The following is a 23752-nucleotide window of genomic DNA, read 5'->3' on the forward strand; positions in this document are numbered from 1 at the left end:
TGGAGCTTCCCAGTTGGAAGGTAAGTAAAGGGATCGGGTCGGGCTCGGGTCCGGTGTGGATCGGTTGGGTTCCGGTCGAGTTCTTTTTCCCCGAACTGAGCAGGCCTTTACCCGAATGCTATTTACCTGCTTTCCTCTGTCCCTTACACAACAAAAAACTACCAATCTCAGTCTTGAAATTTAGCTTCAAAATAGTTTCTAAACAAGGATCCTAAAATCACCAAATTTCAATACTTATTAACACAAAAAATACAAGAACCACCATGCTTGCTTTTGTTTCAGGAGGGTCATAATGTACATTCTACCATTCCCTTTCTTCTGTTTCCCAGTGCCATACAACTACCCTAGGTGAGAGTATGAAAAACCCTCTCCCAAGTCTCTGCCAATATTGACTTGAAAACTGCAACAGAAACCCAAGGTAATTCTCTCCCTTTGAAGAACAATTATCAGCACTGTTGAGGTAGAAAATCACATCTCAATTCCTGTGGTACAGTGTACTAGAGTTGCAACATACTGTATCACTATACTACTCAAGCATGGACATTCTAAATTTACACACCATATTGTTTACTCTGTATTATTCAATTGATTACCAGAATAAAAACAAACATTATTTTTGGCCTCTGCTACACACTCGGCTTCCTCCCGTCACTAACTCCATCCCTTACTTTGACCATTTGCTCAAGCTGAACAAAACCATGCAAAACCTTGGTGTCTTGTTTGACTCAGAGATAAGCTTCAAATCATACATCCTACTTACTTCCAACCCAGTCCATCGGCTACTGGTATCCTTATCCATACTTTTGTCACCATAAGTCTTGATTTCCCTAATGTTCTCTGAGATAGCTTCCCATCAATGAATTTCTACTAATCCAAAATGCAGCTACCTGCACCCTAGCTTGCACTAAGTCGCTGACAGATCACCTCCATCCTTGTTAACTTACATTGGCTCCCGGTACATTCAATTTAAAATCCTCAAATCCCTCTGTGACCTCACCCCATCATATCCCAGTAATTTCCTCCAAACTTGTATTTTAACTCCTGTACCCTTCTGTTCTCAATCTTTGGCTTTTTGTGCTGCCCTGTGTCCCCAGCCCCCTCCCTTTCATTCATCCCATCTTTAGTCACAGTGCCTTCTGCTGCTTCAGTACTACTCTCGAACTCCACCCCTGAAGCCACCACTCCACCTCTCCTCTCTCCACCTTTAAAAGACCTTAAAACAAACTTTTCAAAAAACTGTCACTCCCTAATCTCTCTCAACGATTGATGTACGCACCCTTGTTTAATTCTATCTGTTGCTTTTCGACCCAACCAATCCCCAATCCCACAAAAGTGCTTAAAGATGCTATACAAATGGGCAGATCAAAAGTAGTTTGTTCATATTTGATATGGCAAAGAATGCAACTGTCTTCTATACAAACCTCAATACTGTAACAGTTTGAAGATCTTTATATATTTTGCTTTTATGGTTATTGTGAATAACCTTCGTGTTGGAGAATGAAGCACTTTTCCCTTTATAAGGAAGTGCTTCTAAATAGTCCATCAAACTGAAAAACTGAGCCAGACTTACTGCCTCTGCATTGGTCCACATGTGCTTGCTCTGTGTACAGCCCTCTTGGGCCATGAAAGAATCAAAATCGGAAGTTTTTCTCCTACAGCAGCTCCAATATTTCATTCTGGGGAAAAAATTGTTAATTGCAGATACTGTAAATGATGAATTGCAAAACAGAGGCAAAATATCAGTCGAGAAAGATTCTTAAACTTGAATGCAATTACATTATATGAGTGAGGCAGTGTTTTCTATTGAATTGTCACAAGATTCTTATCTAATAACTATACATTTATCAGCAACTCTCACTCATTCAAACTTTAAAACCATTTGTTGGAGACAGTCTGGGAGCAGACCACCATCCCACTAACCCATTTGTGCCACTTCAGTAGAATTATCTGTTCCCTGGCTATTTTAGCATTAAGTCTTGAAATGTTTATTTAAAGTTTATCCATTTGAATGGGATGTGGGCATTGCTGGTAAGGACAGCATTTATTTCCCATCAGTTGCCCAAAGAATGCCAATCCTACCAGTTGGAGATGTACAATGCAGTGGAACACATTGAGACCGATATGTAAAAAGGGAAAAATAAAAATGAATGTCACTGAGACAGAATCACAGAATAATACAGTGTAGAAGAGGCCCTTCGGCCCATCGAGTCTGCACCAATGCATTAAAACACCTGACCTGTCTATCTAATCCCATTTGCCAGCACTTGGCCCATAGCCTTGAATGTTATGACGTGCCAAGTGCTCATCCATGTACTTTTTAAAAAGGATGTGAGGCAACTTGCCTCTACCACCCTCCCAGGCAGGGCATTCCAGACCGTCACCACCCTCTGGGTAAAAAAGTTCTTCCTCAAATCCCCCTTACACCTCCCACCCCTCACCTTAAACTTGTGACCCCTCGTAACTGACCCTTCAGCTAAGGGGAACAGCTGCTCCCTATCCACCCTGTCCACGCCCCTCAATCTTGTACACCTCGATCAGGCCACCCCTCAGTCTTCTCTGCTCCAGTGAAAACAACCCAAGCCTATCTAACCTCTCTTCATAGCTTAAATGTTCCATCCCAGGCAACATCCTGGTGAATCGCCTCTGCACCCCCTCCAATGTAATCACATCCTTCCTATAATGTGGCGACCAGAATTGCACACAGTACTTCAGCTGTGGCCTGACCAAAGTTCTGTTCAATTCCAACATGACCTCCCTGCTTTTGTAATCTATGCCTCGATTGATAAAGGCAAGTGTCCCATATGCCTTTTTCATCACCCTATTAACCTGCCCTTCTGCCTTCAGGGATCTGTGGACAAACACGCCAAGGTCCCTTTGTTCCTCGGAACTTCCCAGTGTCAGGCCATTCATTGAATACTTCCATGTCACATTACTCCTTCCAAAGTGCATCACCTCACACTTTTCAGCGTTAAATTCCATCTGCCACTTTTCTGCCCATTTGACCATCCCGTCTATATCCTCCTGTTACCCAAGATACTCCACCTCACTGTTAACCACTTGGCCAATCTTTGTGCCATCCATAAACTTACTGATCCTACCCCCCACACAGTCATCTATGTCGTTTATATAAATGACAAACAATAGGAAACCCAGCATAGATCCCTGTGGTACGCCACTGGACACTGGCTTCCAGTCACTAAAACAGCCATCTGTCATCACTCTGTCTCCTACAGCTAAGCCAATTTTGAATCCACCTTATCAAGTTACCTTGTATCATATGTGCATTTGCTTTCTTGATAAGTCTCCCATGTGGGATTTGTCAAAGGCTTTGCTGAAATCCATATAAACAACATCAACTGCACTACCCTCATCTACACACCTGGTCACATGCTCAAAAAATTCAATCAAATTTGTTAGGCATGACCTCCCTCTGACAAAGTCATGCTGACTATTCCCAATCAAATTGTGCCTCTCCAAGTGGGCATAGGTTCTCTCCAGAATTTTCTCCAATAGTTTCCCTACCACTGACATGAGACTCACTGGCCTGTCGTTCCCTGGCTTATCACTACAACCTTTCGTAAATAGTGCAACCACATTAGCTGTTCTCCAGTCCTCTGGCACCTCCCCCGTGGCCAGAGAAGAATTAAAAATTAGGGTCAGAGCCCCTGCAATCTCCACCCTCGCCTCCCACAGCATCCTGGGACACAAATCGTCCAGACCTGGATATTTGTCCACTTTTAAGCCTTCCAAAACCTCCAATACCTTGTCACTCCCTATGACAATTTGCTCAAGAACCTCACAGTCTCTCTCTCTGAGTTCCATATCTACATCCTTTTTCTCTTGGGTGAAGACAGATGTGAAGTATTCGTTCAACACCCTACCAATGTCCTCTGGCTCCACCCACAAATTTCCCTCTTGGTCCCCAACGGGTCCTACTCTTTCCCTGATTATCCTCTTCCCATTGATATACTTATAGAATATCTTGGGATTTTCCCTACATTTACCAGCCAGAGCTTTCTCACATCCCCTCTTTGCTCTCCTAATTGCTTCCTTAAGCTCCATCCTACACTTTCTGTACTCCACTAATGCTTCCATTGATTTGCTGTCCTTGTATTTGCTAAAAGCCTCTCTTTTCCTTCTCATCGTACCCTGAATGTTTCTGGTCATCCATGGTTCTCTGGGCTTGTTGCCCCTACCTATTACCCTGGAGGGAACATGTTGGGCCTGTCCCCTCCCTATTTCCTTTTTGAATGCCCTCCACTGCTCTTCTGTAGATTTCCCGACAAGTAACTCTTTCCAGTCTACCTTGGCCAGATCCTGCCTTATTTTACTAAAATTCGCTCTCCCCCAATCCAAAACTTTCTTTTGTAACTTGTCTATTTCTTTCTCCATAACAAGATTAAATTGTACCATGTTGTGGTCGCTATCACCAAAATACTCCCCCACCAACACATCAATCACCTGTCCGGCTTCATTCCCCAGAATTAGGTCCAGCACTGCACCCTCCCTTGTTGGATCCTCTACATATTGAGCTAATAAGTTCTCCTGTATACATTTTAAGAACTCCACTCCATCTAAGCCCTTAACACGATGACTATCCCAATTAATGTTGGGAAAGTTGAAATCACCTAATATAATTACCCTATTATTTTTACACACCTCTGCAAATTACGCACATATTTGCTCCTCAATTTCCCGCTTACTATCTGGGGGTCTATAATAAACACCTAGCAATGTGGCTGTCCCTTTTTTATTCCTAAACTCTACCCATAAAGCTTCATTTGATGCCCCCTCCAAGATATCATCTCTTCTTACTGCAGTAACTGACTCCTTAACTAATATTGCAATGCCCCCTCCTCTTTTACCCCCTCCTCTGTCTCGCCTGAAGATTCTATATCTCGGGATATTGAGCTGCCAATCCTGCCCCTCCCTCAACCATGTCTCCGTGATGGCTACTATATCACAATTCCACGTGTCAATCATTGCCCTTAACTCATCCGTTTTACCTGCAATACTCCTGGCATTAAAGTAGAGGCCTTCCATCTGGTCTTACTCCCTTGAAACTTACTTCCATTGTATTCCCTCTGACTTGTTCGCTTTCCTGTGTTTAGCTGTGTCCCTATTCTGCATCCCGTCCCCCTGCCAAATTAGTTTAAACTCCACCCAACAGCACTAACAAACCCGCCAGCAAGAATGTTAGTCCCCCTCTGGTTCAGATGTCGACCGTCCCGCTTGTACAGGTCCCACCTCCCCCAGAAACGGTCCCAGTGGTCCAGGAATCTAAAACCCTCCCTCCCGCACCATCTCTTAAGCCACGCATTCATCTGTGCTATTCTCCTATTTCTATACTCGCTAGCACGTGGCACTGGGAGTAATCCAGAGATTACAACCCGAGAGGTCCTGCTTTTTCGTCTACTGCCTAACTCCCTGAATTCTTGATGCAAGACCTCATCCCTCTTTCTACCTATGTCATTGGTACCAACATGTACCACGACCTCTGCCTTATCACCCTCCCCTTTCAGGATGCCCTGCAGCCGTTCAGTGACATCCCAGACCCTGGCAATATAAGTATAAAAATACATCCGACAGAAATTAAAATAAAACAAAATCAATAATATTTACCTAGCTGAGATAAATGCAGCTTTAAGAGGTGCAGGAAAGCATTTCTGTTGACACTGTACCTACTGAGGGATGCTGTGCTCAGGTTGTACAGGCACCCAGCAATGACCTCACACCAATGGTGTAGCACATCATCATTTCCAGGGCAAGATGAAAATACTCTACCATGCCCCCAAGTGCTTAAAATCCCTGCCTCTAATGAAGTTTCTGCCTTGGAACAGCATAAGCCTCATGCTACCGCAGCAAATGGGGTGCAAGGCGTCTACCATCGATTTTCAGCTCCCCTACCAGACAAGAAACAGGAACAGAATTACAGCCCCTATGGAATTATTGATGTGGAACACAGCAAAGAGAAACCATACATACCCTTCGTGGAAAATGGGCACTCCAGAGTGATTAACACATACCTCTTCATTGCTGCCTGCATCTAGAAAAGTCTTCAGGGCATGAATGAGGGCAAAATTTAAGATAAATCAAAAAAATCTTAGATTGAGTTAGTAAACATATTCAATATATCTGAAAACTTATTTGTCTATACTGGTTCCAGTTTTGACTGAAATTTAATTTTTCCATAACAGTGAGCAAACAGCAAATAAACACAATACACTGCATCAAATTGCATTTGAATGTAGGGCAATTCCACTATTCATGAATCCCCCACAAAAAAAACTATGCAGTGAATAAACACTTTCCAATTCCGTTTAAGTTAATAGCAAATCTGATTTCACTTTCGATATCAATATAAATTCAAGGTAATCGAGGTCACAGTACTACAATTATTGCTTACTACCAGGATTCAAACAGAGGTAGAAGTGCTTAAAACATCAGTGGTTTCAACTGGAATCAGTGCTCAGAATGCAAAAAAAGATGTTCATAAGTGAAGATCCCTCATTCCTTAAAGTATCCTCCATATCACAGCAGGAGTAAACCCAGTTGATAGCACAAGGAAAATGACAATGAACAAATCACAATAGTGTCACCTTGGTGCCAAGATACTGCAAAGGCACTATCTATCTTAGTGCAAAATGTAAAGCGAACCTCCTTTAGGCTAGCACAATGTTACTGTTAGTTCATCTATTTCTTAAAATCTATAGTTAAAAAACTGCTCTCTTTTGACAATTTCTGGATAAGTGGATTAAAAGGGGCTGTAGATAGCTCAGTATGTTATATGTTCACTACAAGACTGAGAAATAATGGGATACATTTTATGAGTGTGCCACAAACCACGGCAGCATGATTAGATTAGATTAGAGATACAGCACTGAAACAGGCCCTTCGGCCCGAGTCTGTGCCGAACATCAACCACCCATTTATACTAATCCTACACTAATCCCATATTCCTACCAAACATTCCCACCTGTCCCTATATGCTCTGAAGTTGGCAGTCCGCCTATGCGGATGCGCTGCTGAGCCCCTGCGATATTACGTGTGGGGGCTCATTTAAATGGAGGGGGCAGAACAGCCGCCCCCGATGACATAGAGATGCCTTAAATATAATGAAAGATGTTTATGAACGAAATCCTCAGATGGGTGATTCTGGTAGTTTGCACCCAAAAATATCCAAGACCATGTGCAACATTGACCAACTTCGTCATGAGATTCAAAAGGTGGCTGCTCCATCCCTGGCAATGGCGTCCGGCACCACCACGCAGGCGCCATTTTTAAAGGACTTCAAGCCCTTACAATTCACTTCAATTTTTCAAGAGAAATGTAGGTGAAAGTGACATATAAAACTTCAATGAAAGATGGAAGTCCCTCTCCCATCCCCCCACAATTTATTTATTGCCCTCTACCCACCACCGCCACCCCCCCGTCCCCCCCCCACACCAAAAAAAAACTTCTTCCCGAACTGAATTTTACCTCCCCGGAACTGCATTACCTTTGCCCTTCAACCCCTTCCCACCATCCCCTCAGCCGATGTAAGAGTTTTCCCCACTCCCCCCGCCCTGAAAATTTCACTCCTCTTCTCCCATCAGTGTCATGTCCTGGAACTCTGAACAGAGTTCCAAAGGCGTGGGAGTTCTGGCCATTGGCCGAAATATTGGCGTGGGACGGCCGCCGGGCAGGTTAATTTGCATGTGTTTTAATTGATTTTAATACTTATATGAAGGCCCCGTCGCCGAGCGGCAGGGGGTGTGGGGGCCGCACCAAGCTCTTGCTGCCGCCGGTAAAATGCAGCGGGGCCTTTCTGGCATCGGGGTGGGCCTCTTCTGGAAGATTTTTCCGGGGCCCCCCGCCCTGCCCCGATGTTTGATAGCTGGTAAAATTCAGTCCAATGTATAAGGTTAAATTACTGAAGACCATTTTTTTTCCCCATCAATAAAGATTTTAAAAATTATAACTTTTTTCACTATATCCATGTGTGAAACACACTTTGCGCCACTTGTGTACTACTGGCTCGACTACAAAATCCTAGATACTGGAGTATCATGCCTTCATATGACCTTCTTTCAATCTTCAAAAGTAGTACAGCATGCTTCGCTTAAAGGATGAACCAAATTTATTAAATTATTCACTTGTTCTATATTTAACAGTGATACATAAGTTAATTGTCCTCCCTCACTCAAGTAGACAAAATACAAAAGGTCTGCTGCTCTAAAAAAATCTACTATATATGGCTTTCAAACATACAGAATTTCTCTTAGCGTCAAGCACTTTTAAACTGCTTGCCCTTCTCAAATTGTATTGGTTTCTTTTAAGACTTGAATGTTCCTCTCACGAAGTCATCAAATGGTCAACTGCTTTCTTTCAGAAAATCCTCAGTGTCAAGAATCAAAACAAACTCTCATTTATATCACAGTAAAGAAGGCGCAAGGGGAGAGCCAACTGTGTAACAGCCCCAACAAACAAATTTCTCTGCAGCACCTGTGGAAGAGCCTGTCACTCCAGAATTGGCCTTTATAGCCACTCCAGGCGCTGCTTCACAAACCACTGACCACCTCCAGGCGCGTATCCATTGTCTCTCGAGATAAGGAGGCCCAAAAAAAGAAAGAAAAGAATGACAGGACATCCTTTGTCTTGGATAGCTGATCACTCAGATTCAAAAAGTGACTTGCAAGTCAAAACTGAAACATTCCTGAAGTCTGTACGAATATAATGAAAGTTTACATCGGTGCACATTTCCTATCAAGTTTTATGAATTTCTATGTATATAGTTATAAAGGAAAGGACCTAATTAAACTTGCCACACTAATTATGTCCTTCCACCCAAACTGACACTGTAGCAAGTCAGTTTTGTTGCCCAGCTCCTCAATCTCCAAAAAGATCATGTTCTCTAACCAAATCCATTTCTCTGCTTTCCAAATTGTACTAACACTTGCTACTTAGAAAAGTTATATAGAAATAGTGACAATGTATGATTTTAAAGTAAGGACTGAATTATATCTGCGCACCCTATCCAATTATTTCCTTCCCTCTGACTCTGCGTCACTTCCTGCAATACTGCAGAAGATTAACTAACAAATGTTAGATCGTATCAGCTGTAGCAATGATCTGCATTTGTTGAAAAACAGCAAATCCCTTTACAAAATTAGGATTTACCATAATTCATGGATGAACAAAATCACCTGGGGAGCTTTCTCTTAAGAAATTCCGGCTGCTGCAGTGCCATTTTGATAACGACCTGGTGTAAATTTATTATTTTCAAACACTCATCTTTGACTGTACCCTTTGATCAGAAAAGATAAAAAATACCAAAAAAGCAATACTTTTTGATAAAACAGCTTAGACCCCTTTGAATTTGCTTACCTTGTTACAACCTGCATTTTTACATGTGGTTCCAACCTTTACTTCATTACTATCCTTTTCTATAAAAAAAGAAACACTTTTTAGTATATATTCAATATTGGGGTGGGCAGAAAAATTACATTTTTAAATACGCCTGATGGGCATTTCAGTAATATGATTTTCATTATGCTGCTCCTCCTGCATTTCACAATCCAGCAGACACAATTATAAAAAAGTGAGAACTTGCTTTCCTGCCAATGTTGCCACCAGTATGCACCATATCTGCAACAACCAATTAAAATAATAAACTTAATCTGGATCAACTTTTCTTTTTCAAAAGAAAACACAGTGAGAATGGCGATTAAAAATCTCTACCAACCCATAAAGCAAATTAAAAACTGCAATAATCATCTTAAACTATGTACTGCAGCTTGAATGTCCAAAATGATTCACCTTTATTTGTGGGTCCATTGTCAGCAGTTAACTTGAGTTTTTCTAGTGCTTGCTTCAATGACGAAGAAACCTTTTGTTCCAATCTTACTAAAGGAGCATCTGGGCTATTGTGAGAAAAATGACATGTTCAATCCTTTTTTGTTGTCACTTATGAGTACATTCAGTTTTAAAAAAAATGTGAACTAACTTGGCTCACTTGCCCTACTTTTTTCAACTAAGAATCTGTGGCAAGCTTTCCCAAGTGCAAGTGCACTATTAAGGACACGAGAACCTAACAGCAGCAACAGGCTCATCCTAGAACTTCAAAAACCATGACAAAAGAGATCATAATTTTCAGTCCTCAAACGCCTAGAAGACAGACCACAGGAACCAGTTTACAGCCAGAGACCAATTTGGAATGTGACATCCACATTTAGAACAGACAGCTAACACACCCAAGAAGAAACAAGGAAAGTATATAGAATTTCTTTTGTCTTAAAAGTGACTAAGTTATTAGAAATGTGGATTAAAACAATTAAAAAGCATAAGCAAATGTAGTATCTAATCCTGCATTAAATTTTCCTGCTCTTCTCCTGATACTAGAGGATTGTTCCACAAGTTAATAAATCCGGTTAAATGGCTAATCTTAAGCCTAGACAGCAACTGTTTGTAGAATATCAGAGTAAGTTGCAGAAAAGTTCCATTCTGTCCTAATTCAACATCCACTTAGAACTTACCAGCAGTATGAATGGGCAGAAATAGGAACCCTGACTAACTTTTCCCATCCATAGCCCAATGCAAGAAAAATACAACTAATATTACAGGAAAGAAAATTCCTGATTAAGTAGCTATATTAATGTAATATAAAGATTTGCTTCAGTGTCACAACATTTGAGCTGAACATTTTAAACAGGCAAGGATTACTATTTGAAGAAGAAAAAATCTTACTATGAAACAAACAAAAAAATGTTAAAGGGCCTTCAGAAAACTTAAGTCAGGTAAAAATAAGGCTGCTTCAAGGTCATCAATCAAATTGGTTTGGCTATTTATAAAGTTCATCAGTTCTATGTTTTCTGTCGATTTGGAGAGACCAGGAAGATATGTTGTATTTCATATCATTTCTTATGCATGCTCCAAAAGCAGAAGGGTTCATTGTTCCCCCTATGGGCGCAAATTTCAGTTCATGGGAAGCAGGGGCTTGCCTATGGAGCTGACATTTGTAGAGACAACACTAAAGAATTTTGGGAAGAAGCACAAACTGTAACTGTACAAATAAAATAGAATTCAATTACAGACTTCAAATTTTCACAATGATTTGGTATTCAATCAATTTATGTTAAGGCATATCCTTCCCAAACTAAAACAACAAATGAAAGGTAAGATTGCATTTTCGCTTTTTTTTCTATGTTAGGTAAAGGTTTACCTCGGTCTCATAACTGCTTCAACTGGTCTTCGGCTCTGCATAACATATTCATTAAACTTAGGTTTTAGCTCTAGATCTGATAAAGTCTTCACTTCAGGTTTGACAGGCGCAGGAGGCTTTTCATTGCAGTGTTTTCCTTTCATACAACCCTAAAAAAAAAAAAATTCTGACTTAGTATGCCCTTAAAAACTCACTCATGTCATTTAACAGAAGTAGTGCATAAAAAGTTGGAAGTTCACACCAAAACACTAATTCTGTGTTGGTTGTATATGTGAAAACTGCAACAGCATAACCGCAAGAGGAGCAGGGTATCAGTAACAGTAACTTCTGCACTTCCTGTTGAGAATGAAGCTGCGTAAAACTAATAGCAAAACTGTCAGCGTTCACTGTTACAACTGTAAATTCCAGGCCATTGTCTATGTGGGATTGAAGGCAGACCAGGTCTCATCTTAGATAGCTTCTTCTACAATGGCACTGATTACTTCTGTAAGTGGTCTGAGCAGCTCACATTTAGCATGTGCTTATACTGCCCAATACCTGACTATACAATTGCATAACGGAAACATAATAGAAATCTTTTGAGATCTGAATTGGATATTCGAGTCTGTCATATGTGCGCTTCTCCAATATTTTAAAAAAGTGAATCAAGAAAACACTTGGTAAGATGACTCCAGATATAAATCATTATACCACTATTTCTCAGACAGGAAGAAAGAATACAGAGTGACACTTCTAATTGGACTCCCTTAATTAAATTAGTATAAAAGTCTTGGTAATAAAAATAAATGAACACACTACTCACCCACATCAGTGGGTTAGTTACCTTGCTTGATTTGAACAGAACTTCTAACTGCCCTCTACAATCTAACCTTCTGGTGAAAACTTGGCCTAGTAGCTTTCCTTTTAAAAACCTGATTATACGTTTCAGTCCTTTCCTTATCTTGGTGCTTACAAACAAAAGGGAAGGTGTATGTCAGATAATCCCCTCCAAGCACTAAGTAGCAAGGACTTCCCAACAGGTGGTGTGAGGTGCTAATCAATTATGGAGACAGGTTAATATAAAAAAAGCTTACCGTCTTCCATATTTGGGAAAACAACTTCAATATCTAGATCATTAGTATTTTTGCCTTTCATCACAAGTGCTTTAAAGAATCTTCTGAACAAACTTCGTCGTAAAAACCCAGCATTTAATGCCATTCTACACCGAATCCTTAGTGGAAAAATGGTCCAAAATCCCCTAAAAGTAGTCACTCACACACACCGTTAGTATTTTGCTTGCACTACAGCTGCTGAAGCTTTAAAAGGACTAGATTCTAAGCTGTCTGGAATTGCTTTTAAGATTATTTGCCATTTGGCTTGAAAACTTGGCCCAGTACAGACAGACAAAATATCTAAAGGTTGTCAGGTGAAAAACGTCAGTTGTGCAGTCACACTCCCACAATCACTAATATCGATAAACACCAGCAGCCTTGTATTAAAATTTCAAATCTTCAAAACACAACCAAAAGCTCCCATTGGTGTGTCAATGGAACATAGTTCTCTTGATACAATGTAATCCTAGGTGATGACAATTCAAGGTACCAGTAAGTCAGGGGTTGTCTCAGTGTTAGAATATCACAGATGAATGGAGGAAAGAATACCAGTCTTCTCTGCAGATCAACTGCCTCTCACTTTGTAAGAGTAAGAGGCAGTCTCTATCCTGCCTCGGATTTCCCCATTTTCTTTTGTCACCTCAACTACTGCATATCCACATATCAATCACTCCACCTATTTGCTTCCGATCAGTGTCACCTTTTCAGGGTAACAAGGGATGAGCAATGTCAGCCTTGCCAGATTCCAATACCCACATCCTGAGAATTCATATAGAAATGTCTTAATCCTTGGGGAGAAAACCTACACAATACTGTCTAGAGATACCTAATATAGCTATTGGAAATATTAATATTTGAAAATCTGTCAGACATTAAGAATTATTTTGATTGCAGCTGGTCGAGAACAAATCGGCACAAGGAACTGGTGTTCACACTGAGTGGTAGAAATGATTAATATTTTAATTGATTGAGTACTGGAAAAGAACACATTTGATCTTGAGAGTTTATAACCAGTCTTTAGAAGTACCAAAACAGCACTCATCAAGCAGCCCATCCCTTTGGCTGTTTGCAATAAACAGAGCACTGACTGTACTCAGCGAGCCCATACTTGCAAAACTCAGAACACAATGTCTAATGTTTGATGCGATGCCGCGATTGGACAGCATTCACTGAACACTCTCGCATGTGCTAAGAATTACACTACCAATTTATCATCACTAGGGCTCGCAGCGTGGCTTACTTATACTAGCTTGAAGCTACAAATATTCATACCCAGGGACCTGTCCTCTGCAGGCAAAAGGAACATGTCCAGGTGTTGCACCTTTTTTGAATTAAAAAAAGCATGGAGGACAATAGTGCCATGAGGCATTCTCTGCCTCGACCAGCTGACTTGCCAACCAATCAGCACCCTTTTCTCATGCAGTATAAATTGTTACTCCCTTTGAAATTTGGCATTCTTGTATCTGTCCTGATGAGTGCAAGATGAAAAGCTTCAACAGGGTGTTTCCTTTTTTCAGCAATACCAGAAAATTGTATTACAGCAAACAATTGCAAGTTTCAATTCCCTGTTTTACATTGTCTATTTCCAGTGGACACAGTCAAGAAGGGCTCTGTGAAACTTTTGTCAGGGACTGGGTTCAATGGTATTGAAAAAACTTTCAAAGACTCAAAACTCATTATTTTGAAACAGTTTATACATCACGCAAATAAAATATTGCACTATAGTTTTTTGATGTGTTTCGTTTGCATCTCCAGAACTATATTACCCACAAATAAGTTTGACCATTAGTTTCATGCCCCTAGTGCTGAAAATGGCAGTAAAAGATTGTTTGCCCTGTAGCACGCTATCCCATCATGCCATGCATAAGCGTGCAAATTTCAGTTTGGCATACATAAGGGTCAACCAATGGAAAATATATTTTTGCTGTAAACCAGAGTTAAAAATTCTCTCTCAATGTCGCCGAAAACACTAAACATTCACCGAACTTTTCTACATTAAAGGGGCAGAGCAAAGATATCAAATGGCATTGCTTAGACTCAATATATACAATCAATGAAACAAATTATTCACTCTAGACCAGTGATTGTAAACATATTTAAACAAGAGCACAATAAAATGTTAATTTCTAGTGGTTAACATCCTGCTGTTGCCAACACAAAGCAGCATTTCGTAACTTTGGATTTCTTACTTATGTCCCCATTGCAGGGTCTCAGGAGTCAGGGAAGGGAGAAGTAAATCCAGTAAAAGTAGATTTGTGAATAAAGTGCAGAGTGGAGTTTGATTGTGTATCAATTTACTTGTTATTAATTCTATTGGAACTAAGCCACAAACTGGGACCAGATTTCATGTTGAAAATATTTTTCCCTGCATTTAACTTCTCTTCTAAGAATATTTAACAGCACAGCTATGTTTTGCCAAACAAAGCTTTATCAGTGTCGTACTTCCAACCTGTCATGACACCAGGAAGTAAATGAATTCAAGTCAAACAGCAAAGGAATGAAAAGAGCAACACCTAAAAGAATCTTACCGCAATATTCAAGAAATCTGAAAAATCTGTAGTGCGTCTCTTACAGCAAGACCATCCCTATGGGACAAAAGAAACCTTGTAAGTTACATAACAATGTCAGAAATACTTGTTTTTGTTTGCTAAATTTTACTTGAAAAACATTTCAGCAATGGTCACAAAATTTAATATGATGGTAAAGTTTGTGACAAACACCGAGAGGCTGTTAAAACAAGTGTTTCTGACTTTGCCATATGGAAAAGGAGATACAAAAGCTGACAGTGCGAACAATTATCCTTTATGAAGCATGCAACTTAAATTAGTTATCTACCAAGATTTATACTTTATTCTTGCTATTTTATCACTCATTATCACGATTTTCACCATACTGTCTTTGTGACATTCCATTCATTAACGCAAGCTGCTCGCAAACAAAAAAAGGAACTAGTTTCAGAATAATGTCATTTAAATAGACATGAAAAATATGTTCTTGGGTGGAAAAAGCTTAAAATATGATAAATTTGACTTTTGCTAGATTGAGTCGCTTTGATCCTGATCTGTCAAATATAAGTATACTTTAGAGGCAGAATAGCTTGTAAAATAGGAACTAATGGAGGTAGCAGCTGCATTGTGGCATGCACCTGCCCACCAGGAGGTGAAGAGGAAGAAAATCAAGACTGTAGCTCGAGGCCCAGGGTGGAAGATCAGAGGACTCCTTAAATAATGGTTGCCAGTCTCATCAAAAAGGATAACTTGAGGCCTTGTAGGATTTGGCTGATGTCAGAGTGGGACTGCAGATCCAAAACAAAATGGAAGGGCAGTAGGGGTGCAGGTAAAATGCCGATTGCTTTTCACTTCTGAGGGCAGCAATATCAGACTGGAATCTCACCTTCCAGTGCCAAGTATGGTATCACTATTGAGCCAATAGGCAAGACCAGGATCTCCCTCCTGAAAGGCCAGTAGCAGCATCTCCTTTCCAGGAGTCAACTCAGATGCTGGAGTTTACCATTTCTCACCTTTATAGTCTTATGGAAAATTGTCACCGTTATGGTTAGTTTTATTTTTATTGCTCGTCATTATATTTTTGCATGGTTTGACATTAGACTAAATAGTGTCTTTACTCACTACACTATTGGGGAAAGCCAAAAAATTAGAAATGGTATTCCTGCTGCCATGCTATGACCAGCATTTCGAACCAATGCATTACCCGATTTGGATAACTGGTATAACTCAGTTTTCCAGGTACTAACATTGCTATTTTTCACTTCAGTTGACCTTTTAAAGATAATTCAAAAATTTCATGTGAATGATCTTACATTGTCATTATTTAATCAGCATTTCAACAACAGCAGCCGCCAACAGCTGTACAAAAACATTCAATTCTTAAAACTGAACCTGATAGGAAACAGATCTCCTACCTTCAACGCATCATGAAACACAGGGACACCAGGGTGGTATGTACAAACATTTTCTAAAAAAAAATGCAGAAAAATGTCAATTGCTGATCTGTTTAATGGAGTTTACATTATTCTAAGGAACAGTATTATTGCTGAACTAATGGAACTCCCATGGCATTCATCGTGGTAATTCAATGATGACTTGCATTTATATAGCTTCTTCAAATGTAATTAAAACTTCCCAAGGTGCTTCACAGGAGCATTTTCAAACAAAATTTGATACCAAGCCACATGAAGAGACACAAGTAGGAAAAAGAGCTAGTTTTAAGGAGTGTCTTCAAGAATGACAGAAGAGGTGCAAAGGTCTCAGGAGGGAATTCCAGAAATTAGAGCCTAGGCAGCTAAAGTCATGGCCACCAATCATGGAGCAATGAAAATTGGGGATGTGCAAGAGATCAGAATCGGATGAGTGCAGAGATCTTGGAGGGTTGTAGGAGGGCATAAAGAGTGATTTGAAAACAAGGATGAGCATTTTCAAATTTAGGCATTCCAGACTGGGAGCCAAAGTAAGTCAGTGACTTTTCTTTCTTTTGGGCCTCCTTATCTCGAGAGACAATGGATACGTGCCTGGAGGTGGTCAGTGGTTTGTGAAGCAGCGCCTGGAGTGGCTATAAAAGCCAATTCTAGAGTGACAGGCTCTTCCACAGGTGCGGCAGAGAAATTTGTTTGTCGGGGCTGTTGCACAGTTGGCTCTCCCCTTGCGCCTCTGTCTTTTTTCCTGCCAACTACTAAGTCTCTTCGACTCGCCACATTTTAGCCCTGTCTTTATGGCTGCCCGCCAGCTCTGGCGAATGCTGGTAACTGACTCCCACGACTTGTGATCAATGTCACAGGATTTCATGTCGCGTTTGCAGACGTCTTTATAGCGGAGACATGGACGGCCGGTGGGTCTGATACTAGTGGCGAGCTCGCTGTACAATGTGCCTTTGGGGATCCTGCCATCTTCCATGCGGCTCACATGGCCAAGCCATCTCAAGCGCCGCTGACTCAGTAGTGTGTACAAGCTGGGGATGTTGGCCACTTCGAGGACTTTTGTGTTGGAGATATGGTCCAGTGACTATGTCAGTGACTAAGTCAGTGACTATGGGGGCGATATAAGAGTGTTATACCATGTAAAGCATAACTCATTATTCTGCTACAATGCAGCTGTGTCACTTTAACGTCAAAAAGTATAAATGTTGTTGAGTAAATAGACTCAGAGGAGAGTTCTTTGGTAATTTAGGTGGGAAACTTTGAAGATTAGAACGAGCTACTCTGAGAAGTTGCAGCTTAGTTTTACAGCTATGTTCACACTAAACATACTGCTACAACTAATTGCTCACAGGAACTGATAATTTCCAGACTCAACACATACAATGGAACATATTTCAAACCGGTTTATAAAAGTCTGCAAACAAGAAACTCATCATAAACAGTCGTCTCTCCCAGTTAAGTATTGTTGTCTTTTACATGAAAGCCCACCAAATCAGGCTTTCCTATCTACATAGAATTCATTAACATCATCCTCAGAACCAACAGTCAGCAGTTCCATAGGGAGTTATATAGATTGCATTCTAATATATGAACTTTCTAAAGAGCTGCTTGTAGAAAGGAGAAAGAAAAAACAGTATCAGCTCCCACAACATAACCTTTGAACAATATTTACAACATTCAGATTTCAGGTGTCAGCCATGACTCAGTGGGTAGCACTCTCGTCTGAGCCACAAGGTTCTGGGTTCAATTCGCAATCCAGGGCTTGAGCACAAATATCAATACTTCAGTACAGTATTGAGGAGGTACTGCAAGCTGGAGATGTCACCTTTTGGAGGAGATGTTAAACCAAGGCCCTATCAGCCTGCTTGGGTGGATGTAAAGATCCCATGGCATTATTCCAAAGCATAGCAGGGAAGTTATCCACAGTGTCCTGGTCAATATTTATCCCTCAATTAATATCACCAGAATAGATTAGCTGGTCATCATCACATTGCTGTTTGTGGGTATTTGCTGTGCGCAAATTGGCTGCCGCATTTCCTATATTACAACAGAGCTACATTTCAAAAAGTTCTTCATTGGCTATAAAGCGTTTTGAGATGAAAGAGAATCCTGGATTGTTATGTTAAAGTCAAATTTTAAAATTAACTATAATGTTCTAAACCATATTACTACACAGACATATATATGTTCTATAATGTAGAACCTGCTATTGCTCATAATTTGGTAAATAAAAGAGGAATGTAGTAGAAATGCCTTAATTCTGCTCAGATATTCTCCTCTACGGACACGTGCAGAATTTAAACAAATTACATGCAGGCTGTCACAATTCAGAGTGAAATGCACCATCAAGGCTTATGATTGCAGTGAAAATAATTGAGAAAGTAAAACCTGATTAAGAAACAACCACCTGGAAGGAAAAAACATCCCTCCTGTAACTCTTGTCCAAAACCTTAAATCTGTGTCCCCTAGTCCTGTTAGCTTATGGGAATAGCTTTTCGCTGTCTACCTTATTTAACTGGTCATAATCTTGTCCACCTCTATCAAATCTCCTCTGAACATCCTTTGCTAAAAGCAGAATAACCCTAACTTCTCCAACCTAACCTTGTAGCTAAATTCCTTCATCCTTGGAACCATTCTGGGAAAACTCTGCATCCTCTCAAGGACACTCGCATCCTTCCTAAAGTCTGGTGACCAGAACTGGATGCAATATTCTATTTGTGGCCTAACCAGAGCTTTATAAAGGTTCAGCATAACTTCCCTACTTTTGTACTCAATATTTATGAAGTCCAAGATCCCATACACTATGCTAACTACTCTCTATGTCCTGCCATCTTCAAAGATCTATGCACATGAAGTCCCAGGTCCCTCTATCCCTGCACACTCTTTAGAACTGTGCCATTACGTCTATATTGCCTCTCTCACCCCTTCTGCCAAAATGCATCACCTCACACTTCTCTAATAAATGCCACCTGTCTGCCCATTATGCTAGCCTATCTATGTTCTGTCGCAGTCGACTGGTATCCTCACTGTTTGCCATACCTCAAGTTTGGTATCATCCGCAAATTTTGAAATTTTACTCTGTATTCCAATATCCAAGTAATTTATATGCATCAACAAAGCAATGGTCCCAGCACTGACGCCTGGGGACCACTATCCTCCAGTCTGAAAAACAACCATCCAACGTCATAGTCCCGCAACCCCGGACAGCCCGCTTCTACCTCCTTCCCAAAATCCACAAATGGGACTGTCCCGGCAGACCCATTGTGTCAGCCTGCTCCTGCCCCACTGAACTTATTTCTTCCCATCTTGACTCTATCTTTTCTCCGCTGGTCCAGTCCCTTCCCACCTACATCCGTGACTCTAACGCCCTACGTCAATTTCCAGTTTCCTGGTCCCAACCACCTCCTCTTCACTATGGACGTCCAATCGTTCTACACCCCCATCTCCCACCAGGACAGTTTGAGGGCTCTCCGCTTCTTCCTGGAACAGAGGCCCAACCAGTCCCCATCCATCACCACCCTCCTCCGCCTGGCTGAACTTGTTCTCACATTGAACAACTTCTCCTTCAACTCCACTCACTTCCTTCAAGTAAAAGGTGTTACTTTGGGTACCCGCATGGGTCCTAGTTATGCCTGTCATTTTGTGGGATATGTCGAGCATTCTTTGTTCCAGTCCTACTCAGGCTCCCTCCCCCAACTCTTTTTCCGGTACATTGATGACTGTATCGGTGCCGTTTTCTGCTCCCGCCCTGAACTGGAAAACTTCTTGAACTTTGCTTCCAATTTCCACCCTTCCCTCACCTTTACATGGTCCATCTCTGACACTTCCCTTCCCTTCCTCGACTTCTCTGTCTTCATCTCTGGGGATAGGTTGTCTACTAATATCCATTATAAGCCCACCGACTCCCACAGCTACCTCGACTACACTTCTTCACATCCTACCTCCTGTAAGGACTCCATTCCATTCTCCCAGTTTCTCCGTCTCCAACACATCTGCTCTGATGATGCTACCTTCCATGACGGTGCTTCTGATATGACCTCCTTTTTCCTCAACCGAAGATTCCCCCCCCCCCCCCACTGTTGTTGACAGGGCCCTCAACCGTGTCCTGCCCATTTCCCACACCTCTACCCTCACCCCTTCCCCTCCCTCCCAGAACTTTGACAGAGTTCCCCTTGTCCTCACTTTCCACCCCATCATCCTCCATATCCAAAGGATCATCCTCTGCCATTTCCGCCACCTCCAGCGTGATGCCACTACCAAACGCATCTTCCCCTCCCTTCCCGTCAGCATTCCGAAGGGATCGTTCCCTCCGCGACACCCTGGTCCACTCCTCCATTACCCCCAACACCTTGTCCCCTTCCCATGGCACCTTCCCCTGCAATCGCAGGAGGTGTAATACCTGCCCATTTACCTCCTCTCTCCTCACTATCCCAGACCCCAAACACTCCTCTCAGGTGAAGCAACGATTTACTTGTACTTCTTTCAATGTAGTATACTGTATTCGCTGCTCACAATATGGTCTCCTCTACATTGGGGAGCCCAAACGCAGACTGGATGACCGCTTTGCGGAACACCTCTGCTCAGTCCGCGAGCAGGACCCTGAGCTTCTGGTTGCTTGCCATTTCAACACTCCCCCCCTGCTCTCATCTCTATCCTGGACTTGCTGCAGTGTTCCAGTGAACATCACCGCAAGCTCGAGGAACAGCATCCCATTTTCCGATTTTGCACACTACAGCCTGAACATTGAGTTCAATAATTTCAGAGCATGACAGCCTCCCCACTTTACTTTTATTTTTAGTTATTTTTTCTTTTTTACATTTTCTACAATTTTTTTTTGCATGTTTATTTCATTTCATCTTCGTTTGTTCAGTTTGCTTACCCACTGTTTTTTTTCATGTTTGTACTTGCTGCTGTTCAATCTTCAGTCCGTTACCACCCTATCTGTACTAATGCTTTGTCTTTCAACACACCATTAACATATTGTTTGCCTTTGCTCCATGACCTTTTGGTCAGCTATGTGGCCTTGTCCAATCTACACCTTCTCCATTGTTATCTCTTGCCCCACCCCCGCCTCACTTGCTTATAACCTTTGACATTTCTAAATATTTGTCAGTTCCGAAGAAGGGTCACTGACCCGAAACGTTAACTCTGCTTCTCTTTCCACAGATGCTGCCAGACCTGCTGAGTATTTCCAGCATTTCTTGTTTTTAATCCAGGTCAACATGCTGCTTTCTGTCCTTAAGTCATGAGCCTCGATTTTGTTAACCAGCTTTTTATGAGGTACTTTGTCAAATGCTTTCTTAAAATCCATATAGACAACATCCACCACATTCCCTTTATCAACCTTCTCTGTTACTTCAAAATATTCGATTAGTCAAATGCGAGCTGGCTTTTAAAAATCTGTGCTGGCTCTCCTTAATTAACTCAAACTTCTCCAAGCGCTTGTTAATGTTTTCTCTGATTGTTTCTAAAACATTACCCACTACTGATGTTAAACTGACTGGCCTACAGTTAGTAGAACTGCCCTGTCACCCTTTCTTGAACAAGGGTGTCACATTTGCCACTTTCCAATCCTCTGGCACCTCTATCCCCTATATCTTGGAGGACTGGAAGATTATAGCAAGCCCTTCTGCTATCTCTAACCTCCAATTCCCTGAGCAACTGGGGATACAAACCATCTGAACCTGGTGTCTTATCCACACTTATCAAAGCCAGCCTTTCCAGTACATCGTGCCTAATAATTTTCACCCCATCCATTAACTCTGCCATCTCCGCTTGTACTGATATTTTGTCAGCATCCCCTTCTGCAGTAAACGTTGATACAAAGTACTCAGACGTGCAGAACAAGGCTAGAATACTCAAAGCATACAACACCCTCTTTGCCCTCAATAGGACCCACCCCATCTTACTACTAGCATGTAAATAGTAAGCGGATAGAACATCTGAGTTACCTTTTATGTTAACTGCCATTCTATTCTCATATTCTCTCACTGCCAGTCATATTTTCCTCTTCACTTCCCCTCTCAACTTATTGTATTTGGCCTGGTTCTTGCTTGAAGAATTCATCTGATGTGCATCATACACCCACTTATTTGTTTCATCATATTCTCTGTCTCCAACATCCAATGAGTCCTGGTTTTGGTTCCCTTAGATTTCACCCCAGTCTGTATGTGAAACATCTCCTCCTTAAAGATCACCCTTTTTTGTATAGTTTTTCATGGTTCCATTTTATCCTGGCTAGATCCCCTCTCATTCCACTGAAGTTAGCTCTCTGCTAATTTAGAAGTTCCACTTCAGATCATCCCTTCTCTTCCCCGTTATTAATCTAACTCTTACCCAAGTGTTCTCCCACAGGCAGTTGGTCCACTTGGGTCCACCTCATTCCCCAGCACTAGATCTAGCAATGCGTCCTTCCTAATTGGACCAAGGACATACTGCTCATGGAAAATCTCTTGAACACATTTCAGAAATTTCTCCCCCTCTTTACCTTTTACTCTATCGTCCTAATCAATATTTGGGTAATACTGGGTGCCCCAATATCATTACTCTATAGTTCTTGCACATCTCAGATTTCCCTGCAGATTTGCTCCTCTATTTCTCTCTCACCATTTGGAGGCCTATAGAATACCCTAGTCATGTAATCATGCCCTTTTTGCTTCTCAACTCTAAACAAATGGTTTCTGTCCTTGCCCTCTCAAGGACAACCTTGCCTTCCAATGCTACAATGTCTTTACTAATCAATACTGCCACCCCACCTCCCTTTTTCCCTTATCTTTTCTGAACACTTTGTATCCTTGAATATTAAGCACCCAGTCCTCACCATTTTTAAGCAACGATTGTTATTCACACATCATATTCCCACATGTATGAGTCTCCCATTCAAACTAATGCAATATCCTGTTTAACTAAGCTTTTAGAATTGCTCAGGTACACGCAGGGGTACTGCTGGAGTTTAACCAGCTAAAATTGCGCAGACTGACTGTATTAAATGCAGAAATGTTGGAATATTGCCGTCACTTTAGCGATTTTATACAAATGCATTTATCCACCAACTTGTTGGTAATCGAAGGCAAACAAAGGGAACACAACACATTTGAAGCAGCCTGGAAGTCTCTGCACTCATTACAGATGATTAACAGTGCTATAATCACATGATTCCTTGTCCAAAAACAAACTTTTTTTGTTTTCAGCCACTAATTTTCAGACCTTCGGTCTTTGGCCACTCTCACCCCTGGAAATCTGAAAAACAGAAAATGCTGGAAATATTCAGCAGGTCAGGCAGCATCTGTGGGGAGTCAACATTTCAAGTTGATGACATTTCATCAGAGTTCCACAGATGCTGCCTGACCTGCTAGGTATTTCCAGCATTTTCTGCTTTTATTTATGTTTTAACCATGGTCACTGTATAATTTATCTTAATCTTAGGGCTCGTCACTCTCGATCAGAATGAATTCCATATCTACATTTGTTTGGAAATTGCTTATGTAAACTTGCCCGCATCACCAGAATATAGAAATAAGGACAGTA

General features: G+C 41.3%; 1 protein-coding gene across 1 annotated transcript in view; it reads right to left on the bottom strand.

Annotated features, from left to right (window-relative positions):
• The window catches only part of LOC137371418 (cysteine and histidine-rich domain-containing protein 1-like), a 37262-nt gene that overhangs the window by 10137 nt on the left and 3373 nt on the right, over positions 1 to 23752 (bottom strand). Inside the window, exons 2-8 of the mRNA XM_068033982.1 lie at positions 16214 to 16266; positions 14820 to 14876; positions 11201 to 11349; positions 9799 to 9902; positions 9367 to 9425; positions 5986 to 6056; positions 1571 to 1676 (exon numbers count right to left, since the gene is read on the bottom strand). Coding sequence (XP_067890083.1) covers positions 1571 to 1676; positions 5986 to 6056; positions 9367 to 9425; positions 9799 to 9902; positions 11201 to 11349; positions 14820 to 14876; positions 16214 to 16266 — 599 coding nt within the window. The remainder of the gene's footprint in view (positions 1 to 1570; positions 1677 to 5985; positions 6057 to 9366; positions 9426 to 9798; positions 9903 to 11200; positions 11350 to 14819; positions 14877 to 16213; positions 16267 to 23752) is intronic.

The sequence above is a fragment of the Heterodontus francisci genome, chromosome 6 (assembly GCF_036365525.1).
Source record: "Heterodontus francisci isolate sHetFra1 chromosome 6, sHetFra1.hap1, whole genome shotgun sequence".
NCBI classification, from domain to species: domain Eukaryota; kingdom Metazoa; phylum Chordata; class Chondrichthyes; order Heterodontiformes; family Heterodontidae; genus Heterodontus; species Heterodontus francisci.